Below are 16,402 nucleotides of genomic sequence, written 5' to 3'. Positions count from 1 at the left end.
GTAGCCCTCTGGTCTCAGTTACAGCACTGGCTGTAGTGTGAAAGCACCCGCTAGCAGTATATAAATATAGAAGCATAAGTGTGTGCTAATAAAATTATATTTATAAAAGTAGCAGTTAGCTGTACAGGCCACAGTTTGCCGGTTGTGGTGAGCAGATGTAGTTCATCTTTGACATCAGTCTGTGCATTTCACAGTCATCTCAGCTACTTGTCAGGTTCTCTCAACTCTTTCTTCAATTGTGATTTAGTCTTTGCTCTATCTTTGCTGCTGTCTTAATCTGCTGGAGAAGATTGCACTCTAGACCAGGGAGCCTCGACCAGCATAGGGTGTTTAGAGTTTCTTACTAAAACAATCTTTATCTTGACAACTTACTCCTTTTTGGCTATTTCTTTTCAAAGTGTGGAGCTAGGAGTTAGTAGTGTCTGGTAAGTTAGAAATGTTGTATAGAACCTAGGTATTATATTTTATTAACGTAGTTTAAAAAGACAGATTTTGACCTGGTGAGATGCTACACACATTTAATCCAGCATTCAGGAGGCAGAGGCAGACAGATTTTAGAGTTGGAGGCCGGCCAAGTCTACACAATGAATTCCAGGACAATCAGGGCTACATAGTAAGAGTCTTTACCCAAAAGTAATTATTTTAAAACATTTTTTTTTCTTTTTTAAAAAGTGAGCTTTTAGTTAACAAAAAACCTTGTTTGGGGTAGTTGAGAACATACATTGCTTTTCCATAGGACCCATGTTTAATTCCAAACATCTTCTTTGGGCAGCTAGGAACTGCCTGTAACTCCAGCTCCAGTGGAGCTGATGCCTTCTTCTGACCTCTGTGAGCACTATACACATGTTCACAGACACACATACACATAATTAGAAATGAAACCTTAAAATTTGTGTTGATTCTTTTATTGACAGACAAAACTTCTGAACCTACTTTATTTACTAATACTACCATGAATCCAAGGCCAACCTTGATACATGGCTCTTTGGTAAAATCTTTACTTTGCAAGCATAAAGAACCTTAGTTTGATCCCAATAACACACATTCTGGGCGTGATGCAAATTTGTAATCCCAGAGCTGCGAAGACCAGCCTAGCCTAACTGGTATCAACATTAGGTTTTGGGGAGGGGGAAAGAAAGAAAAAAAGAATGAGTGATACTTGAGGCTGACCTCTGGCCTCTTTACACATGTGCACACAAATTTGTGCATACCCAAACATACCTGCATACATGCAAAGACCTGACCACACATACCTAAACCAAAACCAGACAAATTAGCCTTTTGACTTGTAAATACAATTAATGGAACACTAAATTATTCTTAAGTTTAGGAATTTATCTATACTAAGTTTATATTTTTTCTTTTTATCTTAAAAAATAACATCAATTTATGTGCCTGTGTGTGCATTCACACGCAAGCATGCATAGAGGTCAGTGGACAACTTTTGGGAGTTCTCTCATCCCATGTTTCTCTGACTCAAATCTGGGTTATCAGGCTTGGTGAACAGCATCTCCACCTGTTAGATCTTATATTTCGATTTATTATTTTGAATTAGTACTGGCAAACTGACAGATTAAAATTTGGAATAAGGAGAAAAGTTGTAAATCAGAAATGTATGTGTTAGAAATCACCTCTTCAGGCTGGAGTCACTGGTGACTCAGTGGGTAGGGGATTTTCTGGATCCCTAGCACTCTTCTAGCCTCTGCAGGTACCACACATGCACACGTGCACAGACAAACAATGCAGGTGCACATACCTTTTATTTCCCCATTGTTATATTGTATTTCTAAGGACAGGGAAATAATCAGATAGGAGCTAGCTATCTTGTTACTATATGCTCTAAAAAGAGCATCCTTGGCCAGCAGCAGTAGTACAGCTAGAAGCTTGAGTTGAGCTACATGGGAGGGAGCATGCAGCTAGAAGTATCTGTTTGCCTAGCTGGGCTTTCAGTAAGCTAAAATAGAGAAAAAAAATTGACAACAGTAACATATAATGAATATTTAACCTTTGAAGCCAGGAGTGGTGGCTCATACCTTTAAACTCAGTATTTGAAATTCTCAGGAAGGAAGATTGCTGGGACTGAAGGTCATCCTTAGCTGTGTAGTGAGCTCCAGGTTAGCCTGGGCTACAGAAAGTTACCTTGTCTTAAAAATAACGACTACTGGAGAGATGACTTAGTAGTTTGGAGCACTTGCAGCTCTTGCAGAGGATTTGGGATTTGTTCAGGTCCCAGTACTTTATATGGCTCTTATTGCTTATGACTGTGTGTAACTCTAGTAATGGGCTCTAATGTCTTCTGGCCTTGAAAGCACCAGGCATGCAAACATACATGTGGCCCAAACACCCATGCTAATAAATAAATCTTAAAATAATAGCAGTAAATTAATACATTTTTGACTTTGCATTACAATTAATGGGACACTAGATTATTCTGAAGTTTAAGGATCTGTGTAGAATAGCTTTGTAAAATGTTTATGAACTAACATTATTAGTAACTTTCTATTAACTATATTTTATCACATTTTGATTATTTTTGTTTAAATTTTATTTTCCTTGTTTCCAAACAGAATTAAATTTTTACATAAAAGATCAGACTTGATGTGGAGGTGCTTGACTGAGGGAGGAGGATTGAGATGTCCCAGGCTTGTGTGACCGCAGAGTGGCCAGCTTGAGAGCTTGTGAGGGCCTGCCTTGAATGCAAAGTAAACAGATGCTAGTGCGGGGTGGGGGGGTGTCAGCAGGAGAAGGGGGAGGGAGAGAGGGGGCGCTTAGGTTTGACTTTCCAGGACTGGGGGAGGTTTAAGATTTGCATCCCAGCTCCTGCCCTTTTCTTACCTTCTTTTTGTTCCTTATTATTTTTTAACTACTAAGTAATCGGCCGTGATTTAGTTCATTCTTTCCACCATTTACAGAGAGACTCTCGCTCCTTTCCTCTCCATTTACCAACATAGTTGCATAGTAATTTGTTTTAGGTAGGTTCAGCGTTAACATTCTGTCCAGTTAATAGATGGCTGACTGCTTTCTGATTACTTGACTACTTTCCCCTTTTCTCCTTTTCTGTGTCACTTTGTTAACTGAGTTTTCTGTCCTGCCCAGTTCCTGCAATTGTTGAGTCCCAAAGAAATCACACAGAGGTCTATATTAGTTATAAAACGATTGGCCCATGAGGTCAGGCTTCTTATTAACTCTGTTCTTATTAACTCTTATAACTTATATTTGCCCATTATTCTTGTCTATGTTAGACACATGGCTTGGTACATTATTCGGCAAGGCAGGCAGTCACATCTTGTTTCTTCTGTGGCTGGGTCAGGACTGCAGAATAGGACTTCCTTCTTCCCAGAATTCTCCTGTTCTCATTGACCTGCCTCTACTTCCTGTCTGGTGGTCCTGCCTATATTTCCTGCCTGGCTATTGGCCAATCAGCGTTTATTTAAAATATAATTAACAGAATACAGACCATTGTCCCACACCACCCATTTGAAAATGATAATTATCCTTTTCTTTTTGTTTTTGTTTGTTTTGTCTAGACAGGGTCTCACTGTGAAGTTCTAACTTACCTTGTAGATCAGACTGGCCTCTAATTCACAGAGATCTGCTAGCCTTTGCCTTCCAAGTGCACCACTACACTGGGCCTTTTTTATTAAAGTGTATCTCCATGTATCTTAACCCCAAGTTTCTTAAATTTTTTTCCTTCTCCTAATTGTATTTTGCCCCAGAAACTTCTACAGGGCTCTGGGCTCATAGGTTTATAAGATAGGTGTACAAGCTAAACATTTACTCATAATTGTAAGAAACCTTAAAAAATATTTAGTGTAAAATAATTCTTTGGTATGCTTATATATAATTTTACTATTTATGAAAAATTGAAGCTAATTTCTATGCTAATGAGGTAGGTGTCTTTTTTTTTTTTTTTTAACACAAAGAATTAAATCTTGGCTGAATCATTTGATAGTATAAGAGGTAGAGTTGATAAATTTTTATTTTATAGTTGTCAATGCTGAGAATGCCACTTTGCATAAATATGAGATATAAAATGGCAGAAGTATATTTAGGACCATTTCAGAAATTGTTGTTCTGTCCTTAATCCCAAGCCAAAATTTGATTGGGCAATTCTTTGTGAAACTGACATTAGAAGGACGGGACAGATGGTGCAGTTGTGAGCAGTGAGTGCTTCTCTAGGGCTTGGAGTCCATTCCCAGCACCCACGGCAGGGGAGCTCACAGCGAAGCCTCTTGGTGTGGATTCCCCTTTGTGTGCAGTACCATTGCTTAATAAAGAAGCTGCTTTCATCCAGTGGCTTAACAGAGAGAAGGTGGAGTTGAGGAGATGCCATGTAGCTGCAGGAGATGCCTGCCCCGAACCTTACTGGTAAACCATGAGCCTTGTGGTAAAATATAAAATAATAGGAATGGGTTAATTTAAGAAGTAAGAGTTAGTTAATAAAAAGCCTGAGCTAATAGGCCAAGCAGGGCTTTAAATAATATAGTTTTTATGTGATTATTTTGGGTCTGGGTGGTCAGAACCAAATCCAGCAGCCAAGGGGCTGTGCACATTTCTACTACATCTGTATAAATAGTGCATGTGACTGTGCCCAGAGCGAGCCAGTATCTTAAAGGCTATTGGCTAAAGGAGTTCCCACAGCAACCTCTAACTTACCTGGCCACTGATGGCACCTGCACTCACTTGCTCAGACACATACACATAATTAGAAGTTAAGAAATTAAAAACGAGGGCTGGAGAGATGGCTCAGTGGTTAAGAGCATTGCCTGCTCTTCCAAAGGTCCTGAGTTCAATTCCCGGCAACCACATGGTGGCTCACAACCATCTGTAAAGAGGTCTGGTGCCCTCTTCTGGCTGCAGACATACACACAGACAGAATATTGTATACATAATAAATAAATAAATAATTAAAAAAATTTAAAAAAAAGAAATTAAAAACGAAAAGAAACTCTGGGACTGAAACAATAAGTTTTAAAATCAAAACATTATCTAGTGCAATAGGAAGTGTCTTAGGGTTTCTGTTGCTGTGAAGAGATACCGTGACCAAAGTAGAGCACTTGTAGGCCTTCTTTTGCACCCCACCCCCCTGTCTCCCACCATCTCCCTTTGTTGTGGCACATACCTTGTAGTAGTACTGGACAAAAGAGAGGCTTCTTCTGGGAGGAATTGAGTGTGGTGTTTCCTGCTCTGCGTTTGGTAGTTTGGTGCAGGCACCTGCTCTGCCTGTAGTTCTTCAGTTATCTTGAGACACTGAGAGTCATGAAAGCTGGGGTATCCTCTCTGCATACCACAGCTGAGGAGAGGCCTTTTTATGAGTCTCTTTTAGTTGATTCTTTTAAGTATCCAGAGAGGTTGTCTCATCTAGTATGTCATCATTTTTTGGAGAAAAGTTTTCATGTGTTATTCTCTTAGTTAATTCCTTATTGTTTTGTTTTTCTGAGAACTTTTATTCCACAGTGGACCCCAAGGTTCCATGGTCACTGGGCAAGTATTCTCCATTGAGCTGTAGCCTCACCTCTCAGAGCCTTGTGTTTTGGTTTGAACTTTCTGGGTTCATCTTCTAATTTAGTTTCCATCTTTCCCTACCTGCCCAGTTTTTATTTTGTTTACTTTTTTGTGCGAGTTCCTGAATTTAATCTTCCATGTATTTTACTGAGTTTTCTTTTAATCTCTTCTTTTAGCATTCTGTTTTCATTTTTAAATAGTCACAGTGTTTATAACTTTTTCTTAGATTTATTTTGTTTTATGTGTATGTGCATTGTGTGTATATGTGCAGTCTGTGCTTGCCTGGTGCCTGCAGAATTCATTAGAGGGCATTGGATCCCCTGAAACTGGAGTTAGGTATGATCGTGAGCCACCATGTGTGTGCTGGGAACTGTGTACTGGTCCTCTGGAAGTACAGCCAGTGCTCTTAACCATTGAGCCATCTCTCCAGCTCCCATTTGGTTTCTGAGAGAATCAGTGATGGTTGTTCTAGTTTTCTTCTCACCGTTAGTGTTTTCCTCTAACTTTTCTATTAGTTTCATCTATGTACCTGATTTTCCTGAGCTCCTAGGTAGTCCTTGATTGTAGAAGGAGGGGCTGATCACAAACTGCCAATTAGTTCTCAGTATGTGAGTGCTGTGTATTATTGTGGCTGCACACATTGGGGTGGCTCTTTTTGTTTAGAGAACTTGGGTGAGTATCTTAGGATCTTTCTCTGTACCAGGTAAGATTCCAGTAGGCTGTCTAGGCACTTCAAGGACGACTGGGAAGGTGGATGTTGGCTGTCATCCTTGTTTAGCTAGTGCTCTACTTTCATTCTGATTCATGTGTCCTCCATAGCATAGCCGTTGCCTCGTCCACTGCCCCTGCCTCGTCCACTGCCCCTGCCTATTCCATTGCCTCTGCCTCCTCCATTGCTCTTGCCTTCTCTATTGCCCTTGCCTCCTCCATGGCTTGGCCCTCACCCCCTCCATAGCATAGCCGCTGCCTCCTCCATAGCCATTGTCTTTGGAGTATTTTCTTTCTGTTCTTTGCTGGTGTGCAGAAGGGCCAGCAACTAGCTGTGTGCAGTGGGAGAATGTCTGGGTCTCTCAGGCCTGGTCAGCAGGCTTCACCTGCTCCTTATTGCATCTCTTGCTGCTTCTCACCCCTCTCAGAGGTGCTGCTGTCTTCCAGCTCCTTAGGCGAGAAGCACTCTTGCCAGTGGCCTACATTCCACCTTCTCTGTCCTTCCTGAGCACTGGCTTCAGAGCTTTTGAAATGCAGATGTTCTTTCTTGTTCCACACACTATTGTGATTTTATATGTAAAGGGAGAAACCAGCTCTAAGGAACAAACCTCTTCACTGATGCTTAGTGTGGTTTAAAGAGAAGAGAAACAGGTGTGTGTGCTGCTCTGCCATTCTTATCTGGAGTTGATTAGTTGTGCTTTAACAAAAACTTTCCTTTATTGTGCCGTTTATTTTTCCTTTCCTGGGTTTGATCTGAGAGGTGATTTAATATGTTTACTAATCTGCTAGAGTAGTAATTCTGTCACAGGAGGAAGAGGGCAAAGGCACAGTTGAGATTTTCTAGGGCATTTATGTTGGCAGTAAGAGATTAATGTCCGCTCTCCCCACCGTGGCCTTGCACATGGTGGTTAGGCAAGTGCTGGACCACTGAGCTTCACCTCCACCTCAGTGTGGTACATTTCCTGAATCTTGAGTATCGTCAGCGATGGTCTGAGATGTGTGAGGGTTTGTCAAGTCACCTTTGCCAGTGAGATGTAATTAGTTTGAGGCAGGAGACTGGAGCTCATTTATAGTATGTAGGTCAGCTGTAGCACTTTATAGCTCCTGAATTCGAGGCTCCCTGTGGTGGAGGAGGCTTCCTAACATCATGGAGTGCATTGTGGAGCAAGCAGGCCCACAACCTGCATTTCTTAACTCTGCAGTGTCTGCTCTGGAGTGCTAAATCTCTTTCATTCTTACCAGCACACCTGTAAGTTTTATTCTCTTTTAAGACTACTGAATCTAGTTTGAACTCTGGGGCCATGTTGCAAATTTATGATGTTGGCCGTGAAACACCTTGTGTGAAAAGTAAGAGTTATTTCTACACACTATATCTAAGGAATAAGACTAAGAATCAGTATAAAATCTCCTTAAGTTCTGTATAAGGTGTTAGGAAGAGCAGTTGTCTTAATTCTGTTTTTATCTACTATTTAGCACTGTTGTAAATTGACTGCAGTGGCCTTCTCTTCATGCCATCAGTTCCTACCAGTTCAGTTCGTCTTTCAAAGATCCCTGCCTGCCTGTCCAGCAGATGTCAGCCACTGTTGAGCAAACTTTCCTCCACCCCTCCTGCTTTTAGATCTTTTTAAAAAATATCCCCCATGAAGGATTGGGCAGACTGTCTGCAGTGACATGGGATGCCTGTGGCAGTGAGTCTCTTGATTCTTGGGATGGGTACCCACTCTTACAAGTTGTTTTTAACGTCCCAGGGATTCTTTCTTAAATTAGAGAGCATGGCCATGAGCTCTAGTCATTGCTAAATTGAGCCCATGACGGTTTCTTTGTATGATGCTGTAATCCTCAGGGCTAATTTTTAACATTAGACCTATGAAGGAGCAAGGCAGAATGGAAAGAATTTATGTTCCAAATTCAGTTGTAGTTTAAATACAACTCTGTTTGGGACCTTTGATTTGCTGAGTTTATGGTTATTTAGCTGTTATGAGTCTTAACTTCTTTAGCTGTGTGGTTGGAAGGCCAGAGCCATGTGAGACAAACTCACGTGAGCAGTACACTTACACACATGTACGCAAAACAATCATACATACAAAAATAAATCGTAAAACCAAAGTAGGGAGACCAGAACTTAAAATGGAGTTGTTCCCTCCCTCCCTCCCTCCCTCCCCTCTCTCTGTCTCTCTCTGTCTCTCTGTCTGTCTCTGTCTGTCTTTGTCTGTCTGTCTGTCTCTCTCTCTCTCTCTGTCTCTCTCTGTCTCTGTCTCTCTCTGTCTCTCTCAGACTGTTTCTGGTAGGCTTGCTGTATATACCAGGCCAGCCCCAAATTTGTGGTCTTCCTGCTTCAGTCCCTCCAGTGTGGGAATTGCAGGTGTGTTCTACCATGTTCAATTTTGAGTTTTAAGTATATGTGACATTTTTAATCTTCCTGTTTTTGATAGTGCTCCTGTCGCGTCGCCCCTCCCTAGGAAAAAGGTTTGTTTTGTTTCATTTCTGAGGTTTCTTCCAAGACCATTTTGTTTCATTGCTTCAGGGCTGAGAGGAGGCAGAGCCCTGAAAGGACTAGTGAACAGAGCTGGTCACCTAGGCTCCTGGGGAACAGGCAAGAGTCTATGATAGGATTTTTATTTGCCCTGGGCCAAAGTATTTGGGTAAGTTCAACTTTGCTCTTAACAAACACTATTTCAAGATTTAAAGCAAGCCTCTGAGTGTTGGCTTTATCTAAGTCATCTATTAGGTGTGATTGGTCCTTCATTGTTAATGCTTTTCAACAAAGCCTGGTATAATACTTAATTTTAGCTTTAAAGCAAAGGAACTAAATGTTTTAAAATAATTGGAAGTTTCCAAGTGCCTTTGACTGAACTAGTTACAGAGTTTGTGGCAGTGCTCTGTGGCACTAACACCACACAGCAGGGGACAGTGGCTTCTCTTTGACACCAAGAGCAGAGGCACAGGAGGTTAGTGCAAGCGCCAGGGTTAGAAAACCTTTCCGAATCAGCCAATATTTGCCTGCGGAGTTGCGCGGATACTGTAGATGAAAGTGCTCCAGTGAGTGAATCCCTGGGCGTGGGTGTCCTGGGGACAGACTCAGCCAGTACGTGAGCCTCTAATGTGTCTTCATTCTCTAACACTTGAAACATGGCCACTGTCTTCATAGTGATTTGTATTATTGCTGTTTGTGTTCCTTCTTTTCCCTCCTCCCCTGCCCAGGGTTCTTGAGTATAGAACAGTATTCTTAGCTTAAGTGATGAGTGTTCTATGTATCTTTTCCAATTTTAACTATTCTGTTTTTATTTTGTCTCCCTTGAGATTTATTTAGAAATTAATTTTAGGCTTTCTGATTAAAGCACAGAGACATTACTTTACTAGAAGAAACAAAGGGACTTGTATAGAAAAGTAGACAAGGCATAGGCCCAGCGTGAGAAGATGGAGCAGCCGCGGTGATAGAGAGAGCTCTGAGAGCTCACGCGGTGTCCTCATTGTGTCAAGGGTTGCTTGCCTGCCTAGCCTTGGATACACAGGCCCTTATATAAATGTAGTATTTGCATATACCTAAGATGGGCTTTCTCCTAATAGCTTAGCTTATTCTCAGATTCCATCTGATGCAGTTTAAATGCTGTGTAAATAATGGTGATACCATGTTGCTTAAGGAAACATATTTCAGTTATGGTGTCCCATATCTGTATTCCCAGTTCTTAAGAGGCAGGTGGGTCTTTGTGTATTGGAGGCTAGCCCAGTCTACATAGTGAGTTCAAGGCCAGTCAGGGCTATATAGTGAGACTCTGTCTCAAACACACACGCACATGCACACATACATATACAGTGTTAGAAAAAAAAAACTCGTAAAAACTTAGCTGTCCATATGTCAGCCATAGACTAACAGGTAGGATTCTGAGCTTCAGACAGTAGTAGCTTGGTTATGGCCTTTGTAATTTTTCTTTTGAAGTTAAAACTGTTTTTGGGTAAAGAAATGTGCTTATTTCCTGAGCCCTGGAATGTGCCAGTCAGCTGCATAAGCACCTGTGTTGGTCCCAGTTGCGGTGCAGAGATGCTACTTTTCTGCCCTGGGTGCTTCTGTTTTGAAAAAGAATTGTCCGTCAAAATGATTGACTTTGTGGGGGAGGAAATGAACTATGGTAAGGCTGGGGGCACACGACTGTGTGGTACAGGGCCATGGTGGATCCGTTTTGTCCTGTTCATCAGACCTACCCGGCAGGATCTGAAAGCAGGGCTGTTTGGAGTGTGGAGCAGCACAGCCTCTGCTGGCTAACGGTTTAAAGTCCCCAAGTTTTAAATGTGTTTAAAAAACAAAAGCCTGCCAAGGAGGCAAGGCTCCCCTGCTGCATGTCAAGTGACCTGCCTTAGCTGCTGGTGAGTGCATGGGTTTTGTTAGCAGCTGCTTCTCTGAGGAGCCTCTCTATGGACTGTGCTGCCCCAAAACTCTCACCTCCTGAACTAGCTGCCCAGGTGGGGGAGCAGGAAATTTCTTGGCAGGAAAAAAATGTCTTCTTCCAGGCGGAACAGGCAGAGAGACTCTTATTCCCAGTCCTTGGGACCAGATGTTTCAGATTGTAGACCTTCAGATTTGGGGCTGTTAGCATATATACTTCAGTGGCTTGCCATCCTTAATGTGAAGACATGAAGTCTTGAACGCCTCCAAGTGTGAATTTAGAAAGATTTTCAACACCAGATTTTTGTTTTAGGAATGGTCAACTTGTACTTTTTTTTTTTTTTTTTGTCCTGGAACATTGACCAGGCTGACCTCAAACTCAAAGAGGTCCACTTGTCTCTGCCTCTTGAGTGCTGGGATTAAAGGCATGCACCACCATGCCTGGCCACTTATTTTTAAATCTTACTTGTTTTATTTACTTACATTAAAAAATTTAAAATTTTAAAAATGTGTATAAGAGTCTTGCCTGTATGTATGTATGTTCACTGGGTGTGTGCCTGTGCACATAAAGAAGAGGGCACTGGCTTTCCTGGGATTGGAGTTGTAGGCCATCATGTGGGGGCTGGGAATCCAACCTAGGCCCTTTCCAAGAACAGCCAGTTCTCTTAACTGCTGAGTAATCTCTCTAGCCCCTTATTTGGTTTTAAAATAAGTATAGTTCATGAATTGAATAGGGAGTAATAACTGAAAGTGGTTTTTAAAAATATGGGTACTTTATAGTAAATGGTTAGGCAGATGAAGATTGTTTCAACAGCGCATGATTGCGAGCTTGTTTTATTTTGATATTTAAGATGATTAGCTATGTAAAAGTCTTGATAGAAATTATTTCCACACCCTTGTTCCCAAACCCAGAAAGGCTGATGTGTACTCTTCATTGGAAGAAATTATGGTGTGAAGTTGAATATAAGTGCCCATGGTGTGAAGTTGAGTATAAATGCCCATGGTGTGAAGTTGAGTATAAATGCTTATTTTATCAGCTTTCCTTTTCTGTGGGAACTTGTTCTTAATGGTTTATAAGTAAAAAGAAAAATCAAAACTATTGCAAATTTCTTGTCGTTTTCCAGGCTGAACTCACAGGAATCAAATGGCGTAGGTACAATTTTGGAGGACACGGGGACTGTGGACCCATAATTTCAGCCCCAGCTCAAGATGATCCAATCCTGTTAAGTTTCATCCGCTGTCTGCAAGCCAACCTGCTGTGTGTATGGCGTCGTGATGTCAAGCCAGATTGCAAAGAGCTATGGATATTCTGGTGGGGAGATGAACCCAACCTAGTGGGAGTAATACATCATGAACTGCAGGGTAAGGATTTTGTTTTTCCTTAAAAATTATTTGCTCATATGTTTTTGAACAATGATAAATTTTGGAAAGGTTAAGAGTTGCTTAAAACAAAGATCCTAAGTATTCAGTAAGCTGTACGTTAGCCAAGGGCCCTCACTTTCCAATCTGATTTCCCTTCCCCAAAAGTTTCTGTCCTTACCAGTCATGCTGAAAATTAAAATCTTGTAAGATCACCTTAAAATTATTTTATTATTAGTTAAAGACAGGGAGTCACCATGTAACCTTAAATTTGGAGTACTCCTTCTGGTTCAGCCTTGTGCATGCTGAGATACAGGTGTTCATCACCTTGTCCTTCCGCCTCTGAAATCGGCACTGTTAAAGGAAAGTGTTGTGTACACAGCGTGCTGTGTTTGGAGACAAGGCTATGGGCCATTTATCTAAATTAATGGTGAATTGTGAGTAATTACCTAGTAAGACAGCTATATGAACAGAACTTTTCCTCCCTTGGACTTTTTGCTAGCTGAACTCTTCATTGGAAAATTGAAAATACAGACATTTAATGCGGCCTTCATTGGACAAATTTCTGATTGACCTCAAATAGTGTTTTGGAGAAAGATAACCCTCTATAAAGTGCCGCAGATGGTTTCCTTCAAGTCACTCTTCACTGATTCCAGAAATACTAATTTTTAACTTACTAATTTTTGACTTGAGTTTGCCTCTGACACCTGGAAACTTTGAATTAATGCAAGATTTGTTAGTCTAAACTACTTTTTATATTTACCATATGTTTACAGTGGCAGAAAATGTTGTCTGTAGTTTTTGAGTTCTGGCAGACATTTTCACTCCTCTATCCAACAGTTTCTAGTTTGTATCCTACAGAATTTCCTAAGTCAAGAGAAATTACAGCATTTATTTTGTTTTTGAACCAGTCCTTTCTGTATTGTTTGTGCTGCCCTTGGACTCCCCAGTGCTGTGTTGCAGGCTGCTCACCACACCTGACTCGGCCCCATCTCAGTGAAGAGTGCTGGCCCTTCTGACTTGGGCTCCTGTAGGCTCTGTAACCTAACCGACTCTCTAGTTAATTTGTAGTTGAAAAATTGATGAGATGTTTTGTTAGTTTGTATTCTTATTATTTATTACAGGAAGGCATAAAACAAACTTCAGTGTATTCTTGTGGGTCTGATTTAAAGGTCTAAATTTGCCTAAAGGATTTTCTGCCAAATTCTTTCGAAACTTGCTAGCAGTCTTTGTGTTTTGTTTTGTTTTTGGTGGCATATCCTGCCACAGCAGCTAGGGGGCAGTACAGCCCAGTGGACTAATTGAGCTAACTGCTGGGCTCTATGCATCCTCATATTCTGGTGTTTGTTCCATAAATGGGCATTCTCTCTGGGTGAGATTGCTTACTAGTGGGCTCATCAGCAGAGTTGCAGAATTGACGTCCATCTCAAAACTTTGTGTAATTAGTAGATGGTGGAGGGAAAGTTAGATTTTATACCACCTATGTTTTGGTTTTTCAGAGTCTCTAAGAGAGTTTCTAGGTGATCCTTGTTATTTTATGTTTGTCTGAATATCAAAATGTTACATTATTTTAATTGTTTACATGTGGATGAATATAGTATTTTTTAACTTTTCTTCTTTAGTTTTTAATTTTAAAACTATTTTAAACCAATGTTGATTGATTAAACTTAATCTATCATGGGAGGGCATGTGCATGCACTGTGTCATAGTTGTAGAGGTGAGAGGACAATTTCTGAGAGTTCTCGCTTGTGCACATCCTCCCTCCCTCCCTCCCTCCCTCCCTCCCTCCCTCCCTCCCTCCCTCCCTCTCTCTCTCTCTCTCTCTCTTATGGCAAGTAACTTTAACTGCTGAGCCATCTCCCAGCCCTTTTCTTTTATTTTTGGTGACCTCTTAATTCATTTTGTAACAGTTTGGAAGCTGAGCCTGCCCACTTAGGAAGTGGTTTGTTCCTGACAGCAGTGAGTGCTGTTGGGGGAGCTGACAGGTGGGCTGCTCATTGTCTCCTCACTGCTTTACAGCATGCATGACTTCATTGCTGTGCGACGTTTGTGGTAAAGAGAGAAGCAAAGATTGACTTATTTTTAAATAGTTTTTAGTTTGTTTTAAACTGTAAAAACACTACTTTTACTTTTTCTTAAATCAAAGTCTCTCTTGTAGCTCTGGCTGCCTTGGAAGTAGCTGCATAGACCAGGCTGGCCTCAGACTCAGAGATCTGCCTCTGTCTCCTGAGTGCTGGGGTTAGTGTGTCGCACCACTCCTGTGAAAGCCCTGCACTTTAGTTAGATAGTAGGACAGCAGAATGAGCACCGGAAAGGACAAACAAAGCAGTTGGAGTAGTTGTTTGTGTGCGCATGAAGTAGCTGTGCTGTTTTACAGGGCGTTGGTCTTCACTTACTAACCATTGTGTTTCCCCAGGGGAGTAGGATCTTGTTTTTACACTCTTTCTTTTGAGAACTGTGAAGTGTGTTTTCTTGCTGAGTAGCCGTGGCATCCTTGAGTATCCCTTCCATTCAGTGTGCTGAATGTTGGGAAAGTTATTAGAGCCAATCACATAAATTGTCCACTTTTGTATGTAAAAGTGGCCGAAAGGGCACTATTATGTGGCTCACGTATTGGGAAATATTTGAAATTTAATTAGAAAAGTGAGTTATATAATGGCAGTGATGGTGACATGGTCAGGAAGCCTGTGGTAGAGGGGAGCGTTCCTGTTGGTTGCTGTAGAGTTGGGAGTATTGAACATGTCCTTTTCCAGTGTATTTAAGGTAATTTTATTTTGGGTAAAATAAACTTTAGCAGAATCCTGCTAGCAGCTATGAATCTCTCAGGTACAAGGTTGTGCTATTGTAAGTTAACAGGGATATTGAAGTATTGCCCTGCTTTTTGGTTATGTTTTGGAGTTTCCCTTGTTATGGTGTTATACTTCATAGCATACTGTTGGCAGGCACAGTAAATACCACAGCTGCCTGCCTTGGTGTACATGTGTATATATTAGTAAAGTAGCGTCAAGAGAGAGGACTCCTCCAGGACTTGTGTTGAATTTACAACATTGTAGCCACAGGGACATCGTGTGGCCCTGGATTGCTGGGCTCAAGTACTGTGTAGTCACTTAACTCTGGGAGTCTTTGGTCAGTTTATTTAACTGGTCATTGTCTTAGTTCCCTTGCTGTAAATTGGATTATGAGGCTAAAGTTAATAAAGCCCTGAGCTAGCACACACAGCAGTTAATCTATAGCTGTAGCTGTTGGCTGTTTCTGCTGTGCTGACGACTCTGAGCTCATGGATAAGAATTACATTTTGGCATTTTCTAAACATTTGATTCTGTTCTGTGTAGCAGTTAGTGCTTGCTACTGCCAAATATTAAAGTTTACTTTCAAGCTGAAAAATTATATTTTCTAGCTTTAATGTTTGGGTGGGCTAATAGGAAATAACAAAACATCTCAGTACAAAGATAATCTGCTCATTGGAAATGTACTGGATTTTCCATAAATTTTTTAATTTGTGTATGGGTGTGCATCAAAGCATGCATGCACCACTATGGACATGTTGTAGATGTCAGAGGATTCCTTTTGGAAGTTCTCTCCTTTCGTGATGGCTTCTGGGGCTTGGATACAGATCTTGCATGCATGGCTAGTGTTTTCACCTGCTCAGTCATCATGTTAGCCCCTTCTTATTTCATAGGAAACCCCAGTTGTGTGAAGAAGACAGTAGTTTGATTTATTGTACCCTCTAAGTAGATTTGTGACTGCTACCATATGCCAAAGCAGGGTACTACTGAATGTGTAGTCTTCTTATTTGGCTATATGAGTTCTTCTGTCTGTGAGTCCAGTCAGAGGATTTATAGTTTAGAAGGTGTGTAAGAGAGACTCACACTCTAGTAAGAATATGTGAGAGGGGTAGACCAGGTTGGCCCTGACCCCACAGAGATACCAATTGCTAGGGTTAAAGATATCTGTTACCACACCTGGCTTAAAACATATTTTTGTTGCTATCCTATTTTTCTATATTTTATTCTAAATTGGTTTGCCAAAGCTATAAAGTAGTAATAATTGTATAATGACTATCTTTGTAAACATACAAACTCACTTAAGTATTTTACTTATAAGTAATACATCCTTAACATACTTGACATTTATTAAGACTTTAATGAGTAACAAATTCTTATTGTGAAATTATGAAAAGATAGTGACTCAAATTCTTTCATATGAAGAATAGAAAAAGATTCAGCGAACTAGAATTATTAAGCTAAATGTGCTTGAAATTGAGAGACCAGCCAAAGTCTAAACTTTCTATTGTAAATAACATCAGTGTGTTACTGCAGGCAACTTATTGAACCGTGTAATTAGTTTTTTTTTTAAATGAGACATTTATACTAAGATCATAGTGAGATAGAATGTGAAGAAGGGAAGGCTCGTGTCCCACTGATATGAAAATTAAGCAGCTGGCAGCGT

The 16,402-nt window shown here is 40.8% G+C and overlaps 1 protein-coding gene across 4 annotated transcripts in view; it reads left to right on the top strand.

Annotated features, from left to right (window-relative positions):
• The window catches only part of Med13l (mediator complex subunit 13L), a 225,767-nt gene that overhangs the window by 21,330 nt on the left and 188,035 nt on the right, over window positions 1–16,402 (top strand). For 3 of the 4 annotated variants that reach the window (XM_050158891.1, XM_050158892.1, XM_050158890.1), the window contains exon 2: window positions 11,719–11,956. In XM_050158891.1, coding sequence (XP_050014848.1) covers window positions 11,719–11,956 — 238 coding nt within the window. Of the gene's footprint in view, window positions 1–11,718; window positions 11,957–16,402 lie in introns of those variants that run through there. The other variant, XM_050158893.1, reaches the window with a different exon arrangement.

This window comes from Alexandromys fortis, unplaced genomic scaffold, assembly GCF_014885135.2.
Source record: "Alexandromys fortis isolate MF-2015 unplaced genomic scaffold, M_Fortis_MF-2015_v1.1 scaffold_90, whole genome shotgun sequence".
NCBI classification, from domain to species: domain Eukaryota; kingdom Metazoa; phylum Chordata; class Mammalia; order Rodentia; family Cricetidae; genus Alexandromys; species Alexandromys fortis.
Note: the sequence above shows the minus strand (reverse complement) of the source record. Positions and strands in the feature narration are given on the sequence as shown.